The sequence below is a fragment of the Phalacrocorax carbo genome, chromosome 11, assembly GCF_963921805.1.
Source record: "Phalacrocorax carbo chromosome 11, bPhaCar2.1, whole genome shotgun sequence".
Classification (NCBI taxonomy): Eukaryota; Metazoa; Chordata; class Aves; order Suliformes; family Phalacrocoracidae; genus Phalacrocorax; species Phalacrocorax carbo.
Window position 1 is genome coordinate 9970255 of NC_087523.1, and position 23649 is coordinate 9993903.

Sequence of the window (23649 nt, forward strand, 5' to 3'; positions counted from 1 at the left end):
ATGAAAGGTGCATCTGTAGGGAAGATTCCTTGCAGCATATGTTCAAGGACTGTTTTGGAGCTCAGAATTTGACGCGGAGTTCCCTCCTAGCCTTGGTGGGGTTTTGTCTTTACAGCTCGTGTGAAGCAGGAAGAGTATTGTTTCAGCATTATGTCAGATACAGATAATTGGGGTTTTGAAACCCCCCCAAACACTTAAAGAAAACACTATGTAGAGGTCTTTGAGAGCCAAGAGACACCTGTGGTGTTGCCTGAAGTTTGAATCTGCAGCTAGCTGCCTTCTTGGAATAAAGCGATAACAGAGTAGTTGCTAATATCTCATTCATAGGTTGATATTTCCACTGCTGCTGTTGATACGTTACCAGGGTCAAGATTTCTGGGTCACGAGGTGGACTGCATGTGCCAGATGCCACTCTTGATACCCTGCTTATACTATGTGCTTGGGCAAGACAGGACAAGCTGTTGTCCATCCACCTCTGGCCTGTGACTTCACGGGGTGGGGGCAGCCAGGAACGTGCCAAGTGTGACATATTGGAAGAGCAGTAAGCCAGCTCTTACTTTGACCGTACCATTTCAGCAAGTCGCTCAGCTCTGCCTGGTAAGGTACTGTTGGAGGGTGGCATGGCAGCTGGTTGAAGTTGTCTTCAGTTAGTGTCCTCTTTTGTGTTTCTGCTGAAGGATGAATAAGTGCTTATGGCCAGGCTGGACGGGGCTTTGAGCAACCTGGTCTAGTGGAAGGTGTCCCTGCCCCTGGCAGAGGGGCTGGAACTAGATTATTTTTAATGTCCCTTCCAACCCTAACTATTCTATTCTAGTCTTTATATATGAAGCTGGATGTATCAGACATGGCTATGGTTTCAGTGCGAGGCCAGGGCTACATCTGAGAAAACCTTGGGGACTGTTGATTGAAGATTTGCGTCCTGTTGGGTGAGCTTTAGAGTAGGGGTTTACATTGCAGAACATAAAGCATGTTTCACACTTGCTTTTTAGCTTTCGAACGTACGTGTGTGTTTGAAGACCATGCAGTTCTGAGGGAGCTTCCAATCAATAATCATTAGTGTTTGTGCAGCATGATCAAAAGAGTATCCTGGCTCTGCAGGCTGCAGGGGAGACTGAGTTGGAGTCCCTGTGTGTTCACTGTGCCCTTAAGGTAAAGGATTAAGCTTGCAGAAGAGGAATGAGGTCAGGTCTAGACCAAGAAGTAGACTCTGGAATCTAGCCAAGAGTGTAAGTAAGGCTTTTTCCTGTAACAGCATCCTAGATGTGGCAGTTGTGTTGACTTAGCCGAAATGAGGCTGACATCTGTAGGTCAGGCCTGATTAAAAGGGAAGGAGGCTAGAGAATAGCTCCATGGAGTAAAGAGGATTTAAAGATAACGGTGGGGGGAGACATGTGGTCCTTACTTGCAGAATTTGGTTTGGCCTTGGGAATCTTGCCCTGCCTGGGAGCAGAGAGAACTGGGTCCCCAGGTTCTTCGTTTAGCCCCCAGAGCACTGTGGCTGCTGCTCCCTTCCCCAGTTCATGGATATCTTCTGACCGATCACTTCCCCTCGAGTCTGACTTTTTGGATAGAAGTCTGACTTAAGCTTTCATCTTCTGCTGTTCAAGGGAAGCCTTCCACACAAGCCTTTGGCTTGCTGTAAAACCCTACCATGAAGACAACATCCACCCCTCGCTTTGTTGTTACAGGGTTAAGCGTCCAGGTCTCTTGCTTGGTGCAGATGAAAGGTGCTGTATTGCTGAGCTGTGCTGTGTTGCTGAGTGTTATGTGCCAAAAGCTGCTTCAGAGAGCGTTTCTGTGCTCCTTTTGACTTCTGTTGCGTCTTTCTGCCCACCTTCAGTTGTGCTGGTGGCTGAGGATGCTGGAAACTCTCTCTTTGCTGAGAGAGGTGTAAAGAGAAGGATGATGGCACTTCAGAAGCAATAACCCCTGTGCTTTAATACAGCAGCGTATTGTGTCCAAAACTGTGGTTCATGATCACTAGCTGCTGCTTAACTTATACATTGAGCATGTTGCTCTCAGAAGTGCTTTGACACTGAGGATCCTCATCGTTTGGGATGGGTGACCTGAGTCACAGAGGGGTGAGGTGACACTACAAACAGTAGGATGGAGGAGCATGCTGCCGCCAGAGTCAGGAATGCGATTTATCTGTACTTCTTGCTTGGAGGCCGTCAGGGGCTGGTCTGCTCTTCTGATTTTTTCCACGCTAATTCCTTTCAGTGGAAAAATGGCGTATTTGATTAGATGCAAACTTCTGTAGTAAAAATCTGAAAGGAAATGGTTGCTTGGCATCTTCCTGAAGCTGGAGTTTTAGCTTCTAAATGAAAAACTTTCTTAGTAAGATAAAAATAGAGAATTACTTTATGAGGAAAGTACTCACTTCCCTACCAGCTCTGCTGGGTGGCCTTCAGCCTCGAGGAAGTGGGGAAATTACCCTCAGCTTCCTTGGACCACAACCAGCCCTGGTGGTTTTCCAGTGGAGTAACTAGAGTTACACCAGGGCTGTACTTTGGGCCTCTAAATTTAAGGGATATATGAATCCAGATGAAAATTTAATTTTAATTCATGCCAGGCATGGCTTCCCACCCTGTAGGACCTGCAACCTGCATGGCACCACATCATGAAGTGCACACCATGTTGCATGTCAAGGTTCTTCATATTCAGGTGCTCAGTCCAGCTAAGCAGCACTGATAGCTGTGATGACCGCTCACATCAATCCATTAATAACTTTTCTACTCAGGGAAATAACAGCATCAGCACTAGTGCCCTTGCATAGAGTGCTGGGCCTCTGTGTCAGACTGGCAATTATTTGACGATTTTGTAGAAAATAAATTATCCTGGCTCTCATTGTAGTCCCTAAATACGTTTTCAGCTGTGACAAGAGCCAAGATTTAAGCCTGGGTCCCCAAAAGTAAAATGCGGTTAATTAGCCCACTCCATCATGTAGCCGTTCGCAGTTAACAAAGGCAGTACGTTCAGCCAGACAGTTCTTGCTCACAAGTGATGCTAGCCTTTTGAGCTGCATGTATGGCAGAGTGTGCTTGCTCAGAGCCTGAAGTCCTTGTTTGCGTCCCTTTTCAGCAATGCTTCTTAACCCCTCTGTGCAGCCCCATTGTAATGCTGCTTGTCTCCAGTTGAGAGACTTCTGGCACCAGTATGTGTTTTAAGCTTGAATGGTGGTGTGTGTTACGGCAATGGCTGTGGAGTCCTATCAAGGTCAGAGACTGTTGCAGAATAAAGAGGGAGGGGGGTTCTACCCTGAGGACCTTGTAGCCCTCAGGGCAAATACCCCGGACAACGGGGTATTAGTCTTATTTACTGTAAATTGTGAAGTGTTCAAGCAACATCAGAGGGGCAAAGTGAGAGGGCCGAAACAGCTAGATTTCTGGGCTGGAAGAAGGATGTGTGGGCCCTCGTCTGGAGTCCTGGCTTGCTGTTCCCACCAAACCAGATATCCTTGCTGGCTGGAAGCTTGTTTGCATCAGACAGTGCTAAGCAAGAGCTCGGCACTGAATGCTGCTGTGGTGGATCAGGTGTGGTGAGGTGTAGCTTGAAATAAACCAGCAAGAAAGAACTGCTGTCACTGGAGGACTCCACTGCACTGCTGCTGGCAGATCAGGGGAGGTGTTGGACATTTTTGCTTGCCCTGTCTCCATCGATTTGGGCTCAGAGGCTGGGGCAAGGCAGCATGCTTCCTGAGCAGGGCGTACTGTTGAGAAGTTTTCCTACCTGGCCACTGACCTCAAGTATCAGGTAGGTCACTAAACTCTGTTCTTCTGCAAAGGGACTGCTTGGATTAAAGTTTCTTGACATTTGAGTCCTTTGCAGTATCATGATGTTGTATGGTTCCAAAATATTATTTTTCCTCCTTGTGCGAATATCGAAAACTGACTGTTGCCCCTGCAGTGTCACAGGATTTAGTAAACTGGGGAGACGGACAGTCCTTAGCCAATGGTTGTACCTAGGCTGTAGTCTGTAAGAATGTGCCTGCAGTTTAAAAAGTGTAGGACCTTATTTTCAGACCCTGTCATCTATTTAGATCCAGGCTGTTCAGTCCTTGGCTGCTTCCTGAAATCTACACTTGCTGGTATTGTAATCCAGAGCTTGTGTGTTCAGGCAGTGCCATTTGGTTGAATGCAATCGTTGCACAGAAATCATCTGTATGTAGATACTAGAATGTGAACAGTGGTGGCTGTGTGAGTGGATAGCAGGTCAAGACCCCCTGAAAATAGAAACATATTGATGTTGTTAGCAAAAGCTGTGGAGCATGTTTTCCTTGAAAATTGTTATTCAATATTGTCCTTGGTGTCTTTTGAATTAAACATACTGTAAGAGTCGGTTTGCTGGAATTTTGACTGTTCTGGAGGATTGGATATTGGGTAGTCATTATCAACAGTTGGAGAAGGTAGCGTGACCTAATGAACAGACAGAAAGATGCGTAGGCACTAGCAGCAGGGAAATCTAAGACAAGAATGCACAGGGAAAAATACGTACAAGGTAAAACTTGCGCAGCCAGCCCTTATGCAGCAAATAAAGCAAGGTCTTACTGACCTTGGCAGCTGTACAGGGCAGCCTTTGCATAAGAATGACTTGTGCTTAATATACTAGAGAAATTATTCAGGGACAAATATTCCTTTTTTCTGCAGCGGTGGGGACACTACCTTCTATCTCCAGTTGCAACACAGAAACACAAATGCATTGCAGATGAGGTAAGAGGAACACCCAACCCCACTCAAGAACTTCAGTTCAGTTTCTCATGGCCTGGAGAAGGAAATCTCATACTGTCCTCCTGGCGAAGCTGGACCCTTCCAGCGCCTTATAGCAGCCACCTTTGAGAGCTTGCAGTGGCTGGGTATAAAGGCAGCATGATGGGTGTCTTCCTTCATTAGTCTGTGCAGTTTGTATCTGCTAATAAGAGATCTGCTACTTGGAGATCAGAGAAGTGCTTTGTTTTCCATGTTGTGCTGCGGTGAGGCAAGCAGAAGGACCTAGACCCGCAGGCTGGCTAAATGCTGGGAGATCCTGAGCTGGTGAAGCTTTGCTTTCCCTGATAGACCCATCAGCATTTCCTATGCCCCACTGCTTGCGTGCAGCTCTTGGACAGGCCAAGCCCAGCTCACCCACTGCTCAGCGTGGGCAGGAGTTATGACAGAGACCTATACGTGGTGGCTCCCCGCATCAGAGCCTGGTCCCCCTCCAGCTGAGATGGAGGTAGGACAGATGGATGGTGAGCTGGCTGGAGTCTCTGCTCCCCACGTCCTGGGGCCGGGCCAGTCCCTGTGCCACCACGTCTGTGCCTGTGCATCTCTGCCAGTGGTGTTGCTTACTAAACCTTGCTATGTACTCAGTACTGCTGTTTGTCGTGGGTTTTTCTTTCTCTTCCTCTCCTACTGGAGAGATCAGCCCTATAAATGCACATGTTCAAGAGCAAAGCTATCTTGAGAGTTTTGGCAAAGCAAGGTCTCCGAGGTCTCTCTATCAGGAGAGGGCCAGAGATGGTGTTTGTTGATATTGATCATGGGAAATGTAATTAATGTGGGTATAAAGTGTTAAATGTTAAGTTAAAATGGTAGATTTAAAAGCAGTCGATAGATCAATTCTGAGGCTGGGATGAAATGCTCAGACTTTGAAACAATAATCAGATTTCCGATAAAATCTGCACTGTGTGTAATTAAAGGGGTTGAAATATTAAATCAGGTGTTAAGGGAGTGATCTTTGGATGATGTTGAAAGAACAAAGATCCAGACAAAGAGCCCTCCTGTCTGCAGGCAGAGCCCCTGGCTGGGCAGAAATGGTGCGGAGCCTGGGGATGTACTGAACTAGTGGCTAAAAAGGGGGAGAATGATGGGAAAACTGGGAAAATCCATGCTGCAGTGCTGAACATTTGCCTAGATGGAGATGAGAGCATTTGGATCTGATAGCCCTTGTAGTCTGATAGTGCTTCTAAGACCTCAGTCCATCCATGCGTGCAGACATCTCTACCTAAGATCCTCTTGTTGGTGAGTCAGGCTTCCAGAGGAGTGAGGACAGCATGTTAAAAAACCCACCCGAGCAGGAAGTACTGCTGTGCAAAAGACTTCCCAAGCATTAAAAATAATAATTACCAACTGCCACCATGTTTCAGTGATAGTCAATAAGAGCAAAGGCAAAATTGATGTTTTGTTAAGAGGTAGAGTAGCAATTAAGGAGAGGGATAAAGTTAGGCTCAGTGCTACTGCCAGTGGGATATATGGAGTGTTCTAGGGCATGTGCCATTTCCAGGACACGTATTTGAAGTTTGTGTTTTTCCCTTGCCCTGTAATGCATAAAGAAATAAGCAGAAAAGCCTCCAGAGTAGCAACTCCCTCTCCCTAGTTTAACTGGCCTATGAGTAGTGATACAAACAAGTTCTGCTTTAGGGGCAGCATCAGGCTTTGCTCTTCCAGTCAACTTAATTTTCTGATGCTGTGAGCTGTGCAGGGGGCCGTAGAAAGCATCTATTCCCCGAATATGTATCTTTGCTCTCATCTCTAAAGGGATAATTCTGAATATGGAACAGACACAGTATTTACTGCAGGCATTGCACCTGTCAAGGTAACATTACCATGGGATGGAGGGTAAAAAACACTCTCTGCTAGATAACATGAATAAACTAGCTCATTAGCTCTGGGCACTTATTTGCTAACCTTGTCCTGTTCATGTGATATGATTATCTGTGAAGACGTAGCTGTAAGGCTTTCCAGAGCCTTGAAAGATATATGTTTTTAAGAGTATGTTCTCATTTTGTTCTGTAATCCCAGTGGCAGCCTCTGCTGTGTAGCTCCTGAGGTTTAAATGCTGATTAGGTTAATGGATTGTAATGTAACCCCACCCAGTTGGTCATCAGTCCCTTGAAAATGCCTTTTGATTGTGATCATTATTGCTTTATTGCAAGCCCTGCCTTACCCGTGGACTGAGCCAGGCTTGAGCTTACCTTGCTCCTTGCAGAGTGGAGGGGGAAGAGCAGGCAGGGAGGTGTCCACAAAGGAGCACTCTCTTGGAGCTTTTATATAAAGGTCTCTAAAATTTCTGCTGTGGTATAGCTGGGCAGAAGTAATGTGATCTTTGGAAAAGTGCCTTTGTGCTGTAGTCTACAGAAGAATTTCATTATTAACAAAGCCTGAACGAGGGCTAGTTAAATTGTAGCCCTTGTATTCAAGGTGACTGTTAATATTTTTTAATTGCAAGCTTTGTCCCAAGTCTGGGGTTGCAAATGAGACTTGCTGCACCAAGCTCCCAGAAAGGGTTGGAAATTGTGGTATTTCATCCTGTGATTACTCTGTGTCACCCTGACCCTCCCCATTATCTAAGAGGAAAATAAGTTTTGTCAACTGTACATAGATTTTTAACTTCATTGCTGATAGCAGAAGTCCCTAAAATGACGTGTGTCTGGGAAGAGACTGATGCTCAGTCTGCAGCATATCATAAAACCAACCAGGGGGAAGGCAGGGAGATAAAGGCGTGATAGTGGCCAAGGACTCCAAAGGAGATCTTCCTCCTTCACACAAGGCATGGTGGAGTTGTGGAGGTCCTTGCCAAAGGGTGTGTGGGTACATGAAGCTTGCGCAAGTGCTGGGAGAGCGGGCAAGTACTAAGTGAGGAGTTGGTTGGGAAACAGTAAGGAGGCAAACCGCAGCAGGCTCAGGGGGTTCTCAGAAATAGTGGAGCGCTGGAGAGCATCGGGGTGGGAGGGCGCGTATGTCTGCCTTGCTGTTACTCTTGGGCATCTGTGGGTGCTGCCAGCTCTTTGTCTCCAGCAGAGCTTCAAGTGGAAGGAGGGTCATTCCTCCCCTCTCCTGCTGCTTGACCGGCTTGCCCTCTCTGCCCACACCTGCCTGCAGACAACATACATTCTGGAACATGGTGTTTGAGGACTTGCATACTGGAGGGCAAGTCCAGCCTCCTGTCGCTGCTTGTCAAGGAGCATTTTGTTGCCCTTCCTGAACCTTTCTTGTCATTGAGGTTCCAGTCTGCTGGGTTGTTTCCATCTACATCTTCAGCACAAGTAGGAGACCTGCAGCTCTGGGCAGCGCAGGAGGGGTGAAAGGGTGCTTTGCACCTTGTCCTACACACTTTGCCCTTCCCTTACTCCCTTTCCTAGAGAGAATATCAAGGAGCTGAGTAGAGATGCTAGCTTCTGGTTTTTTTGGATGCCTTAATGCTCCCTAAGCTATATCCGCACCAGATATTCCCCTGAGTTAATGCTGTCCTTGCAGATTTTAAGGTGAAGCTCCTTGCTGTCTCATTCCTAGCAGGCAGAGTTGGCTGCTCCTCTACTTGAGCTCCGGTGATCCTGGCAGAGCAATGTGTGCATGGTGCCTGTGTCAAGTCCCAGTCCTGTTTTTCCTGACCTGAATGCATGGAACAGCTTGTTCTCTCCTGTTTGTTAACCCTTACAAAGACACTTAGTCTTGTTTTTCTTTGTTCTGCATTGGCTGTGCTCAGCAGGGTCAGCTCTGTGGTGCTTCGGGAGTGGGGCAGAGCCTGTGAGGGAGTTAATTGCTGAGTGATGATGGTTCTCCCTAGCTGAAGATCTGCTCCCGTGAGCTATTTAAGCCTCTGTTTCTTGTATCTCCGTGCCAATCAGATTAGCTGGTGCCAGGAAACAGACCATGGCCTGCTTGCTCTTGAATGCACCCCTTTTCCTCCTTACCTGTTTATCCCACTCAAGCCACTTCCCCCTCAGCCTCAGTTCTTTTATTTAGCTCTGTTCCTTCCTTTTCATTTTCACAGCCTTACTCTGGCCCATCTCTTCCCTCCCCGAGGCTGTCTCACTGGGTTTTGACATCCAGCCTTAAGAACAGAGTAAATCCTGTTCTATTTGGTACTGCCAGCTGCTCCCTTTGCAGCGCTGTGTGTCCCCCTGCACTGCTGCACCAGGCTTTTCTTGTTCTTGATTCCCTCCACAACGCTTACCCTGTTTTACCTTGGATTCCCTTTAATGTGCAGAAGTAGATCTCCAGTTCAGCGGAGCTGCTGAAGGCACTCATCTTCCCAGGAAAGAAAGGAAAACAGGTTGAGGAGGGGGGCATGGCTAAGAGCTGCCCAGCTACAATCAGTCCCCGGGGCTGCTGCTGCTCTGGCTGGCTGTGCACCTCCAGCCATCTCTTTCCGCTCTTCTCCCAGCCAGACCCTTCCACTTTCTGGTTGCTGATTTCAGCAAGGGATTCGCTGTTGCAAAAATAAGCTCAAAACCCCTTCAAGCTCACAGGACCAAGCATTCCAGCCTGGCCATGTGTGCCAAAACAGGCCTGTCCCCTGCCTCTTGCAAGGCCCCACCTTTATCCTTATTCTAAAAATAAAATGCAAGGACATTCCTTCCTAGTTACTCTGTTCTGTTATTCTGACCTCGTTAGACTTTCCTAATAGAAAATTTCATTGAACTCCTCTATTACTGGTGAAAACAAACAAGACCATTGGACTTCCTCTGGAAAAAATGTATCTATATCACAAGGAATTGCAGGGAGCCAAAATTCCACTGCTGAGTTTGTGCTGTATGCATATGTTCCCTTGTACGCATTTAGTAAACAAAGTTGTGTTCACACTCAGAAGAATTTAAAACAATTTTGCCTTTATATCTGAACTGATTTCCCTCCCCAATTTGAAATAAATTGCTTCTGTAATGTTATAAGGAGCTGCTAGCTGGGGTTGCAAGAGCAGCCGCTTTTTTCCAGACCCCCTGAGCTAAATATATTTTGAGGCTTATGTATGTGCATGTACATAAGAATTATAGCCAGGTGATGGATTGCTAAGCCACATCATAAATTTGGTTCATCGGACACCTTTGATTACCTCCTCTGCACTCTGCCTGTAATCGCTCTCCTTCAAACATCCTTCTAATGTCCATAACAGCAGCCAATTAAAACAAAGACTCCGCTTGCCATCTATCAGCTCTTCCCTCTGCCATCACCCAAGTTCCTTCTCTTGGGTGGGCGGAAATAAGTGCATTGATGGATGGTGGTTCAGAGTTGCACAATCAAGGTTTGAGGGAATATATCCCTCTGGGTTTTTTTGCCTGCTGCTTTAGAAGTCAGCTGGGACAGACATCCAACCAGGCAAGGGTGGGTGCTTGTGTGTTTGCATGTTGCTGGCCATGAGTGGCTGGGGGCTGTGGGGTGGTGGTGGGAAGGATGGGGCACATGGAAGGCACTGCTCATCTGTACATCTGCCCTGGCTAGCTAGGGCCTACCATCTCAGGCTCCTGGTTTTGATTCAGTAGTTTCATGCTGAGTCAGATGCGTTCTGGAAGAAAAGCGTGCATGGGCCTTAAGTGGGAAATTGGAAGTAATTCAGGTCACTAAGACTTCCACAGGGGAGAGAAGCTGGAGGCTGTCACGTTACAGATGCAGGAAGGTAAGGAGGGAATTGAAGATCTGAGGACTTCAGTTGGTGCCTGTGACTCAGGCAACTCAGGGAGAACAGAGGATGTTCAGTCCCTGAAAAGTTGATTCATTCACCTGGCAGTGAGATGAAGAGCAATGAATAACAGATTTTGGGGTGTGTGGAAGGTAGGAGAGGCAAACACTGACTCTGAACGGCTTGGGAAGTGCCTCAAGGGTGGCTTTGACTTCCCCTTGCCATTTTCAGGGCTTAGCTTTGTTGGCTCCTCTTTGTGTGGATCCCCAACCCCTCTGTCTCCCACAAGGGCACCAGGCAGACAGCCCTGGCCACTGGCTGAGCAGGTGGCACTTGGTGCCAAAGTACACTGCCAAAACTGTCCCTTACATCTTCCAGGTGCCTCTTGGCTTGGCTGCTCCCTTGCAGGTACTACAGCAGTGCCTCCCTTCTGTGCTGGGAGGGTGCTTATTGCTGCAGAAGCAAGATTGGAGTTGTTGGACATACCTTTCATCCTGTTGCAGCCTGCTGGATTAATGGGGCAGATATGTGTGTGTGTGTGCATGCTTTCTGCTCTCCCTCCTGTATCCTATTTCATAATGTAATGACTGGGGTCTGAGACAGATCTATTCATCTAGTGCTTATACAACCTCTACCATAGTAGTTTCTTAATGCCTGATTGCTGTTCCTGGGTTTTATCTGCCAAACATCGCTGAGAGACAGGGATGTAATGTCCCCCATTTGCAGAGGGATTAAGTGGCTTGTCGCTTGTGGCACCCGCGGCTGCAGCAGGGTTTGAGCCCCTGTCTCCTGGTTCCCAGTCTGGCACTTACAGACCAGTGCATCATTCCTAAGTGGTGACCTGCAGTGACTACCTGTGTGACAATAATGCTTTTGGGGTTTAGGACTAGGCTGCTCTGGATTTTCAGTGACATAGGGAAGTGGAAAATACGCTCTCAGTTGTCATTGTGTTTGCTTTTCCTGATTTCCTGCATGGTCTAACTTCTTTCTTTTAATCCTGAAAGCAATTATCCTAAATACATTGGATGCTTTTGTTACTGGTCTTTCAGTCTCCTTCTGTCATCACGTATTTGATTTGCAACCTGAGGATGCTCTTAGACCTCTGAGATGAGGAATAAGACATGGCTTCCTTTTTCCCCCGAGTCCTGAATTGTTCCACAAATGTTTCTTGAGCACCCTTGTGCATGGTATGCCCTTCCGCGTAGCCCGTAAATGCTAGGTGTTTCTGTTACGGTGCACAAGGACTCATTTTTAACACATCATGGAATTCAGATGGGCTCGACTGTAGTAGCATAAAGACTTTGGAGGCCTGCCCTGTGTGGAGGGGAAAATTACTGTCTGGCCCAGCGCGGTGGCTTTGTGATGACTGTATTGTGTTCTGGTGTTCTGTGTTTGTACCAAACTGGTTTGCTGCCAAGTTACTTATGGCTTATCCAAGTGCTCAATACAAAGAATGTTAAAAGAAAAACTATTTTTGTTTTCTGTGAATTCTTCCAGCTGAGAAAGAACTCAAACCACTGTCCAAATGCTGTCTCCTCTCTCTGCAGGCCTGTAGTCACTAGGTAGGACAGCTAACACGTGAGTGTGTGGAACTATAGTGTGTAGGATCACGTGTGCTTTGAGGAGGTGCAGTGTGGGACCTGAATGGAAAATGCCTTCCTGTTGGAGAAAATCTGTGTGCTTGAGCAGTAGCCTCTCTGAGAAGTCTGGGGTGAGACTTTTCCAGCCATAAGTGTGTGCGCGTGGGCAAAGGCACCTACGAAGCACTAGACCTGGGCATGTTTCCTGAGTATGCAGCAAGTCTGATATCTCCCAAAAGTCCCAGGCTGCCTCTGCAGCACCGTGAATGGCTCCTATTTTGGTATTTCTCCTGTTTAACAGAGTATGTTGCCTGGGTTGAGGGCTAGAGCCATGCTTGGAGCTTAGGAGAGGCCCGCAGGTCATTCCTGCCGGCAGAACCCCACGAAGGGCAGTTGGGTAAAGGCATTCTTGCCCCTCAGCTGTCCCCATCGGCCTGCCCAAACACGTGCGGACACTTATCTGATTGGCAAGGACCTTGGGGGTTTCTTGAACACAGAGTAGGATAATCAGATAGATTGTGGGATACATCTGCTTGATCCTATTTCTTACGATTACGATTACGTGGTGGGGAACAAGCCTTAATGAGCCTTGGCCTTTCCTGTCTCCTCTGTAAATTTGTTTGACTCAATTGAGCTCTCTTTGTGTGAGACAGCTCTCTTTGTGTTTGGAGATGGAAGCATCCACCTCTGAAGCTAGCTGTGCTTTGAGATGCGGTTTGGATTAGCTGACCTCCAGAGATCCCTGCCAACTTTTTTTTTTTTCTTTCTTTTGTGTTTGCAGCTGGTGTAATTGTGGTCCTAACCCCTCCCAAGTGGTGCTGGCACTGGAGGGGATTTTTCATAGCAGTGCAGTAGCTGCCTCTGTACTGCAGACGAAATGCTTCTTTTGGGCTAGCCACCCTGCTCTAGCACAGCTCCCTGGCCCTCAGCACTGGGAAGCTGCCTCCCATTGGAGGCTGGAAGGGATTTGCCAGGCAAGTCCCAATAGAGGGGAGCATCCTTCTCCGTGTGTCTGCGGTGGGTGCCGTGCTGGAGCCTGGCGGAAGCAAAACTCCCCCTTGACTGCCTGATCAGCAGGGCATCCCTCAGGAGCACCCAGGTGTGGGATCACAGTGGGTCTCCATCACTCCTAGCAGAGAGCTGGAGTAGGAAAGGGGTCTTGTCCTCTAACTGGTCCCAAATAAGCTGATGGCAGGAAATCAAAAGCCCAGAAGAACAAAAATGTGCATGTGTAGTTATTCTAACAACAAATCTATTCAGTGAAATGAGGAAGTTCCCTTTGAAGCACTGCACTGCGTGCTGCCCTGGAACACCCTATGGAAAGGTATTTGTTCTGCTGAGGCATGCGTGTGGGTCCAGCACAGCAGCTTCTGTGACTTTGTTCAAAGACAAACAAATAAACAAAAAAGCTCCTTAAAATGCATTGGTTTCTGTAATGGATTTTTGGCTTACAAATCCCCAGCAGATAGATAGTGGCAAATAGCTCCCAGCTGTTTGCCTATGGAAGCATTTTGGAGAAGAGCTAATCCCACAGGAGTGAAGGGGAGAGGAGTTCTTCAAACTTTGGTGGACAAGAGGTGGTGGAGGTTGATGAAGGAGAACAGATTGTGAAGATTTCAGGCAGCTGAGGGAATAGGAGCACTGTAGTCCACAGTGAAGAATGGTAGATTTCAGAAACAAACGGATGTTTTTCAAATATTTCCTTAAACTCGGCATGTATTTTCCCTGTGATTGTTTGCTGCAGGGTGTAAATGTGGAGAATTGCATGTACGCAAGGGAGGATAAAGTTCCCCAAGTTAATTTGTACTTTTTATTTTACTCTGCAGTGAAGGGCTTCCTCCCCTCACAGTGCTTTATTTTATATTTTTTCTCTCTTTCTCCCCCCAACAACACCCCCCCTCCCTTGGTTCCTCAGCTGCCACCTCTCCAGGTAAGAGGGGTGCCTAGGTTGTGCCAGGGCAGATAAGAGCAGTGGGGAACCACCCAGGGGCGAGTGATGGACAATCTGTTTTCCCGAGGATGGCAGTGCTGCTGTCCCCACAGAGCACCGCAGCTAGCTTCTGGGTGCCATAAATCCAGGAGCTTTAGCAAGGCTGGCGAGCTTCCTAAGAGGTGGGACGCAGTATGTGCAGCTTCAGCCTTCCCCACTGAGGAGTGGGAGGATTTTTCGTGTGCTGCTCTTTCCATAGAGGTCACAACCAGTAACCCACACTCTGCAAAGTTGCTCTAAGCATGAGCAAGCGTGGGGGAAGAAGAACAAGCCACTAATGTGGCTCCTTCAGCACAGAGATGTGTGGTATTTGCATGCCCAAACATCCCACCTTGTGCATGCAGCCACTTCTGTAGTGGGTTTGTGTCCTGCCAGCGAGGCTTCTCCATTGCAGCAGCATTGAGGGGTTGTTTTATTAGTGTGTGTGGCCTCTGGGTTCTGCTGTCCTCTTCTGAACAGATGGCACTCGGGGCTGAGTTGACTCTTTGGCACATGGCGTGATCCCTGGTGATCCCTGGCCCCCAATGTCTGTGATTAGACCTTGAACAGAAACTTTTCATGCCTGGACATGGTAGAGGAAACGTGCTCCTTTTCTGAGTAACTGGTAGAAGACCAAAAGAAGGTTTATTTTCTTCTAGCTGTGAAGGTCTACCTTAAATTAAGTAAACTGTTCCCTGAGGGAGAAAGTGTCCAGGTACAGAATGTTCACAAAGGAAATATTCAAAGTGTCTACCATGTCCCGAAAGTGTTTGCTTTAAACTATGAGGGCCATAGTGGAAAAAATAGAATATTATTTTTTAATCTGAAAGCAAAAAATACCTCTTGCAGGCAGCAGAAAATAAGTTGACCTTCTTTGGGCTTGATACTGCAGCCCATTAAGTGCACAGGGGATGAGAAGCTATGGAGAAGCCACCATTTGCAAAGATGGCTCCAGTCCCAAGTGCACAGCCCGTGTGAGCGCAGGGGGTGGGAGCCGGCCCACGTTGGAGGCAGCCCTGCTGTGTGCAAACTGTCAGCGTTGCAGCAGCAGAGGAATTGCAGTCTATAGGAATCTGAGCGCTGCTGCGTTTTATGTGATGTAGGGTAAGAACTAATCAGGACTTCAGCAGTGGAGGATCCATCCAATAACACCTTATGGTTGTTATTTTTGTGGTTTATTTTGCTGTTGTACAGTCCTGCTGGTTCTGCTTTTGAACCAATCCCAAGCAAAGCAGAGCTGCCCTGTGATCTGGTCATGGTAGCACCTAACTTGCCATGGGCTTTTGTGAGGCCCGAAATGAGCTGCTCTAATGTCAGCCAGCTGAACTAATGTCATTGTGTTCCTGGCTTCCTAGATATCTTTCCCCCTGCCACTGATTGAAAGGTCCCCGCAAATGTAGGTTATCTTTTGTCATGCTTTGCTGCCGATAAATGTACCAGTATAACACTCCCCAGTAAAATCTTGCCCTTCACTATACCTTTTAGGTTTCTTTGAAGAGCAAGGGTGCAACTTCATGTGTTCTTTATTACTGCTGTGAAAGTGGAAGAAAAAGAAAGGACTGGGGAAGGTGCTCAGACTTGGTTTTCCATGGGAATGTGAAAATGCTCTTGCATAGGTGGTGGTATTCTCCTAAAGACTTTTGTTTCTCTTTCAGAACAAAACAGTTCAATGTGCTATTTTCATTGTTCCCATTTCTCTTCACCATGCAGTGTTTCCAGGAACACAGCATTTATCTGGAAGATTTTTTGATAGTGGATCAGCTCACTGCTGTTTGAGTGAGGAGTTCCCCCGTCCTGGCTTATTGAGGAAGTGGCGGTAGATGCACCAAGCTCTTCTGTACCCATTAAGGTGCAATGAAAAGCCAAGATTACAGAATCGCCTCAAAGGTGCAAGGTCTGATGAGTGAGTGTGTCATCTGTGCTTCCAGCTGAATTTAGTGCATTGAGGAAAGGCCATTAAAAAAAGTGTGTTTTAGCTCCAGTAATATCTAGACACTCAGAGAACATTAATAGTTGAGGGTTGGGCTGTAAGTTGTAGTGGAATTCGTGAAAGATTGGAGGTCTGAATTTCACAAGCTTAAGAGCACAGTTTATCTCCATACTCCAGAGCATATGGACCATACCCAGGCCTCCAGGGAGTCTGTCCATCCAGGCTGGCTGGGTCTGGGCTTTCATCAGCCATAACTTGCAAAACTGGGTAAAGAATGCTGTGGCCTGGTGCTGAGCTTGAACTCAGGAGAGCAGGTGCTCGGTTCCTCTGTCATGTGCTGGTGGTTCATGTTGAGGAGAGGAGCATGGACAGTATCACATATACTAAAGAAAGGGCATGGTGGAACTTGGCTTTGGGAAAGCTCCAGTGTCCCCTCACTGTCTGCACTGTCCCTATTCTACTTCAGGCAAAGGGGAATAGCTGCTGTTCTCACTCAGCAGGAATGGCACTTAGGGCAACAGCACTTTTGCTTCTCATCTGAGAAGTTGTGACCTGGAAACCCTTGAGGAACAATAAATAAGGAACCCACCCTGCCACTTCTACTTAGTCTTCCCCCCCCCCCCCCCCCCAAAAAAAAAAAAAAAAAACAACAAACAACCACACAAAAACCCGAACCCCAGCCTCTTTTAAATACCATCATTTACACTTGGGAGCTGCTTGAATCCACCCTGTCACATAAATTACCATCTCTGAACTTCGCTGTCAGTATGCATCCTCAGGAGGTGACATCCATGGGGGGTGTCAGTGGAAGGGGATCGGTTTCATGGAAAGCAGGAGGAATTCAAGCGTCAAGTGAATACGCTCATCCTCGCATTACCTCAGGCAGTGGGGGCATCTCAGGCCTGTCAGAGGCAGCTCCAGCGTGACCTTTGCTCCTCAGACTGCCCTTGTTCCCCTTCACTTTGGTAGCTGCAAGGCTGGGTCTGACATCTGGAGCAAGCCCTGTCCTCCTGCATTTCAGGCAATTAGAACCTGGCCCAGCAAGTGGCCCTGGAGCAGGGGTTTCAGAGGTATTATAGTTTCCTTACAGGGATAAGGCCACGGGCTTTTCTCTGTGCTCTGCTGCTTTCTCCAGCTTTGATGCTGGGGCTGTTGAAACAAGATTGGCCCATCTGGTAGCAGAGGAGATGAGCTCTGCCAGACAGATCTGGCTTGCAGCGCTGGGAAGGGTTCAAAAGGCAGCACCTACCCTTTGTTGTATTTCCTGCACGCTAACGAAGCCCGTGTTTCATGGAGCTACTTTTTATCCTTGTTGTGTGTTGGTTTTGGCATGGATGCTTTTATTCCTCCCATTTGAAATAAGCAGGAGAACAAAGTGAATAATACGCCAATTCCACCCCTCAAAAAAAAAAAAAAAGGTGTAATACAAGGGAATTGTAAGGATGCATCGTGGTGAGAATGGCTGCAATCATTTGCTGCCAGGAGTTGAAACATGGAGAACTGAAGCTTTATAGTGTCAGTAGCAGGTTCCTGTCTGATGTGCGTTATCCTTTGGCAGCGTGTGCAGGAGCCTCACTGCAGCAGTACACAGCACTGGGTGTGATGTCAGCCCTGCATGTGCGCGTTTTAGGCTTTCCCCATGGCCACATGGAGAGGGAATTTGCAGCAATCCAAACATTGACAGAACTATATTTGTTGACTTGCAGAAAAGCCTAGCTTGTGCTCCTCTGGGCTGCAATCGCATAAGGTGAAATGCGATGACTGCTGCATGTGCTTGCTGGTCTACCAGCCTTGATAAACCTGCAAACCAGATTCATTTATTTAGGTCCTGATTCAGCAAAGCACTGAAGTACATGCTTCAGGTTTTCTTCTTTCCAGTCAGACTGTCGGCATGCTGAAAGTTAAGCATGTGCTTAAGTGCTCTCCTGAGCGCACAGCGGGCAAGTGGTGGGGGCAGTGTGTGCTGCTGCTGTGCTCCACCGGTTGGCATGCAGGCTGCAGAATTGAGGCCCCTGGTATGAATATTTCATTCATTTATTTGGCTCCCCACCCAGTACAGGAGCCCTGGTCCCGGGGTCTGAGGTGGTAGTCTGTCCTTCTGCACTTCCTGCAGAAGGTTGGGTTGTTTCCATAGCACAGAATATTCCTTGTGTCCTGCTCATGTGCATTGAACAGACAAGCGTGCCCTTCTGCTGGGTGTGGAGCAGGGCGTCTCTTCTCAGTTTCCATCAGCAGGACATGAGCAAGTATTTCTTCAGAGTTTTGGTTTTTTTTTTTTCCTCTTTCCCTTAAGCATTGTGAAAGGATAATATCAACCATGTTACATATATATGAATGTCTCGATATTTGTAATTTAACATTTTGTAGGATTCGTGTGACTTAACTTCCATTGACATGATTGCCACCTTCTTGAGGACTCCGAGCAGCTTAGTGCAGGCACTGCTGTGTGTATGTGCATGTGTGTGCTCCTGAGCTACACCGGTGAGAGGGCGAATGTTTGGTTTATTATGTTCTTCAGGATTCCTCAAGGTGGAAGGGCTGGGAAGTGGCAGGTGTTAGTACACTGTGCGTCTTGCTTTAATTGTGTTAAGTTCAGACCCACCATGTTCAGACTGCAGTGTTAACAGACCCTCGCTTCCCCAGCTGTGGAATAGACGCTCAATCCACAAGATGGTTGTATTTCAGTGTGCTCAGACCAGCTTCTGAGAGAGCATTCTTTCTAATCCCCACCCATATCTGACCTGTTCTAGCTCGTTTTTAAGAGCTGCACCCAGCCAGTCCCTAGCTCCCTGCAGAAGGGTTTCTGCACATCTCTTCCTTCTTGCTGAGCTCATTTGGACTGGGAGCCCATGCATCAGTGAATGAGATTCCTGTATAAATTTGCCCTGTTTGCAAAATCGGAGTTGATTTAGAGCATCTCTGTTCCTTACGAAACCCAGAAGACATGAGCCTGGCTAGATGTGCTTTTTTCCTTCCCTTTGAAGTTTAAAACACGCCTAGCAAATCTGATGTTTGCAGCCTCTGTTCTACACCTGATGTGCAAAAATGCAAAGGTCCTTTCAGAAGCATGGGTCAGATTAACTTTTGTGCTAATGCTGCAATCCAGACTGCAAGATCTGGGCAGTTTTTGTTATGAACCTTGTCTAGAAAATACTTGCAATGTAGGTTTAACAAATGTGTTGGGTTTTTTAATGTGAAATAATACGGTCTGTGAATCAAACAGCCTCTGTGCCCCACCCCCTGCTGCTGATGACAGCCTCTTCCCACACTTCTTCCTTGGTAGCATTGTTTGACTGTTCCAGCTCCAGTAGGTTTCAGTTACTGATCGCTGTAATTGCAATAACACACCAATAATGAAAGAGGAATTTAAGTTTCCTTTTCTTGTACTTGAAGGCTCTTCTCCTGCAAAAGCTTAAAGTCTTAATAGCAGTCACACGAGCAACATCCCGTGCCTGTCAAGTGTTTGCAAAACTCTGGGCAACAGTACTTCAGGAAGATAAAGGCCTGGATTTTGGGAACTTGGAAACAGCCCAATCCTATCAGGCAGCATTGGTACAGCTAATATTAGAATGGGAAACTCTAGGGACGGCTTAACATTTTAGTGGATGCCAAAGAAGCCTTGAATAGGAATGCACTGAAAGTTGCTTATTGTATAACATGAGTTGCTGGAGTCAGAGTAATTCGAGTTGCCTTTAGTCTGGTGGAAAACTACAGCTGTGAGCAATGAGTTAATTTTTTCCGTGTGTGTGTGTGGCTTAGGTTTCCCTGTTGGGTTTGCTTTTAGTTTTGTAGGCTCTGAATCTTTAGAGGAGTGACTGTGAACCAGTCGTTTGTCTTCATGTGCCGTCCCAGACTACTGCTGGAACAGCTCTGCTGCTAGCGATCGGTTAAATGTAACACCTTAAAAACGCGAAGTGGTTATGGGGCTGAGCTGTAGCAGCTCCTTCTGCTTTGTATACAAGGAAGCTACCGGCTGCTCTTCCTGCCTGAATGTTTCCTATAGAAAAGGGGTGTGGGGAGCAGCAGTTAATGGGGAAAGAAAAAAAAAAAAATTGAAAAATACTAAAGAGCAAAATACCCTTCCTTAGTCAGGGGGAGCGGCTTGGTGGATGCAGCCCACCCCGCGCTGCTGGCCCTGCGGGACGCCTTGCCGGGGCGGCCTGGGCGGCGGGGGCACCGCGTCGCGCCGAGGCCGGCCGGAGGCTGGGCTGGGCTCGCCCGTCCCGTCCCCGCCGGTGTGCGGTGCGGGTCCCTCGGCTCGGGCCGCCCCACAGGCCGGGCCGCGGGGCCGAGGCGCTTCTCCGTGCGGCGGGCACAAAACCCGGCCTCTACTAGCCCGGGCCGCTATGAAACGGCCTCTTTTATTGGTCGGCTGCCCGGGCCCGCTGCTGCAACGGTAGACGCCATTGGTCGCTTCCTCCTCCCATGCGCAGCTTGGTGCGGGAAATGCCCCCGGTACCGACAATGGCTGCCGGGGCCGCGCCGCAGCGCCGTGGGGCGGGCAGCCCCGCGCCCGCCTGAGCGGGGGCGGCCCTCGGCTCCTGGCTGATTCTATTTCTCTTTTTCCTGCAGGTTGCTGAAAAGTGCCTTTCCTGAAGCCACCGCTGCTTGGATTTCTGTCTAGGGCTGCCTCTCTCTGCCCCTCGCCCCCCTCTCTTTTTAATTCGGCGTTGCTTGCGGTTCGTGCCCTGACGGCAACTCCTCCAGCCTTGCCCTTTTTTTTTTTTTGCTCCCCATTTACACGCAGTTTGCTCAGCCATTTTATTTTTTATTTCCTTCCCCCGAGTATGTAGCAAATATTTAAAAGAAAAGAAAGAGCGAAAAAAAGAGACGTCCTTTTGCCTGTTTTGATGCTCGTGAACCGTAATTTTTAGAAGCAAGAAATAGAAGGAAAAAAAAAAACCCCGAAGTTTTCTCCCCAAGGACTGAGACCATTCCACAAACTGAAGTGCTGCCAGCAGCATATGCTTTTTGCAAGAATAATTGAAACCATTAACTGGAGAGCACAGAATTCTTTTGAAAGTCTGCCAGTTATTTGCAAGTAACTTCGGCAGTGGCACAAAATATAACACTTATATTTTAACTTCTACAATTGCACTTTTAGGAGCTGGCCTCTAATTTGATTTTCAGTTGTTCTGATAAGATTTCTATTTTATGATTGGCTTTATGTTTAATTCTTGTTTAAACAAACACGATTTGACTTAAATGAAAACCTAAGTGCTGATGAATAGGAGTTCTACCAAAGCAACAAGTTAGTTATTTCTTCACATTTAACTTGAATTCACTTTTTTACCCTTTTTTTAAAAAAAAAAGAAGAAAAAAAAGATCAGCAGTAAATACTGCCCTGAAGAAGGGTGCGATTGCTTGCATTTTAATTTTTGTTTTTTAATATGGCTGTAAACGTTTCCCTGGTTCGTGATACAAAATGGCTGACGTTGGAAGTGTGTCGAGAGTTTCAGAGAGGTACTTGTTCTCGGTCTGATGCAGAGTGCAAGTTCGCCCATCCGTCACGGAGTTGCCATGTGGAAAATGGTCGAGTTATTGCCTGCTTTGACTCCCTAAAGGTGAGGACTGTCTAACGCGTGCATTACCTAAGCTCACTTGCTTTTCCTTCTCTGCCGAATGGCTCGGCGTGCTGGGGTGTGGGATGCGCAGAACAGCTGTTTATTGCTCTGTTTCTGCAGGGAGGATGCTGCTGGTGCAGGACGTAGCTCCTGAAATCTAGGTTGGGTCTGACATCAAGTGCAATTGCCTGGAATGCCAGGCATTGCAGGGAGAGGGAGGATTTTATCCAGAGCATTTTCTGATGGTAGCTCAGGTCTGATATAGCTGTCCTTAAAATGGAGAATGTACGTTGCGGGCAACAAATGAAACTGAAATGAGAAAAGTAGAGAACTGAAACCCAGCGCTTTAATTTGTGTCCAGAGCACATTGGCTGCGCATTCGGCACAGGGATCTGAAATGTGCTTTTAATGAGCAGAAATGAAAGTGGTATTTTAAGATAATGAATCAGCTTTTGTGTATTTCCTGGAGACAGAGTTGCAGATGGACTCTAACGCTGTCCTGTAGATGAGGAACAGCCAAAATATTTAGTAGAGAGCAGTGCTCCCAGAAAAATGGGCGTTGGGAAAATGCTTTCTGCAAGGGACATGCAAACACGATGGCTCTGCTAGGCCTGTCTGACTTACAGCACTAGCCTTTTTACTAGTCATCTTTGTGGAGTCATTTTGCAGGCAGAAATGGCTCTTGGTTGTTTGTCACTGTTGGAGCACCAAGGGGTTGCTTTCAGAATTCACCAAATACCCAGGGCCTGAGTCAGGGCAGGGGACGGGGGGCTCACAGAAGCAGGGGTGGGCATCTCTGTGTAGGGTTGCTTCACCCCAGTTCTGGGGAAAGGAGCATCCACTTTTTCTTTTTCACAGAAGTGTGGCTCCTCAAAGATGTTTTAAATAGGATGGTAAAGACCCTGAGACAATATGGGTAACTGGTTGCTTTTGAGAACTCTTGACATTGTGTTAGTTTTGATCAGGGTAATTAACCTGTTTGAGTTTCTAGAAGGAATCGGGTAAATTTTACAAGCTTAAAAGTTTTCCCTTGAACTTCAACTGTTGCTTGAAAAGATTTGGGTTTATTTTAATGTACATAATGAGTAACAGAACTGGTGGAATTATGTATGCATAGGTTCAGACTGGGGCTGGATCTGGTCTAACACGGGTTTACCTATTTTATTACTGTTTGTGGCTTCTTCATATTTTTGCTTCTGTTTCCTTTTACCAAGAAGTTCAAGCTTCCTATTGGCGTTTGGTTTTGCTCTTGTTAATCTGATTATATGCAATGACTCTTAGTTATACGGTGACTTTCAAATGTTCATTTACATTGCTGATTTGCTGACAGCAAGAGACAAAAATATTTTTATCAGAGGGAAGAAAAGTTATGTTCTTTATGCCCTTGAAACTTTTGAATTGTAGCCAGTGGCAGTGCAGATACTTTGAATGAAGAGATTAATATGTCTACATTTTATAGCGTTTGTGTACTGAAAGGAGTGCTGTCATGCCGTGTAGGGTAGTACAATGCCCCTTGCAGAACCTGCCTGATGTTTGCAGCATCCTGGGGAAGCGTCTGTCCCCTGTGCAGCCATCCAGCTTGGCTTGTCTCAGAGCTGCACTGTAGTCCACTGTCACCCAGTGGGTCCCCATGTGTGCTGGTTGGGGTGCAGTGTCTGCAGCACCCCCAGGCTCTCTGTGCCAGCCCTCAGTGTATGGGCAGCTGGGGTTCACATCCCACCCGCTGGCACAAGCAAGCTCTTCTCCCACTTCAGCGGTGGGGAACAGGATGGGGAACATCATGTTGAGAAAGCAAAAAATGCCAAAGGAGTAGAATATGATCTTCTACAGCTCAGCGTGTTTCCTGTGTAGCTGCTTGCTAACTAATGTTCTCATTGCAGTTTCCTCTTGACACAGTAGCAGATGCCCAGTATGTGCTAGTTAAGTGGCCTGAATTTTCCAGGGAACAGATTTTCCAGATTTTTCAGGCTTAGGAAAGCCTTATGGAGGGCCAGCAGCTCTGCCTTTGGAAAATGCACTGAGAGGAGAGGTCAGGCTATGCAGAGCACATGGCCAAGGGTTGATGGTGGGGCTATTTCTGCACCCCACTTCTCAAACAAGAGTTGGGTCTTGAAGCCCTTTCTTCCTCCAGCCCCAGGGCTCCAGTTGCTCTTGCTGGGCAGAGCCACGGTTCTGCTGTGCCATGGAGAGGTGCAGTCCCCAACGCCGCAGCCTCTGTGCGTGCGTGTGTTT

At 47.4% G+C, this 23649-nt stretch overlaps 1 protein-coding gene across 6 annotated transcripts in view; it reads left to right on the forward strand.

Annotated features, from left to right (window-relative positions):
• MBNL3 (muscleblind like splicing regulator 3) overlaps nt 1-23649 on the forward strand; it is a 97223-nt gene that overhangs the window by 13283 nt on the left and 60291 nt on the right. For 5 of the 6 annotated variants that reach the window (XR_010374799.1, XM_064462971.1, XM_064462974.1 and 2 more), the window contains exon 2: nt 20426-21417. The exons of the other annotated variant lie outside the window; for it this stretch is intronic. Coding sequence is in view for 4 of the 5 variants with exons in the window: in XM_064462971.1 (XP_064319041.1) it covers nt 21244-21417 (174 nt within the window). In the remaining variant the exon portion in view is untranslated. The remainder of the gene's footprint in view (nt 1-20425; nt 21418-23649) is intronic. 6 annotated transcript variants of the gene reach the window in all.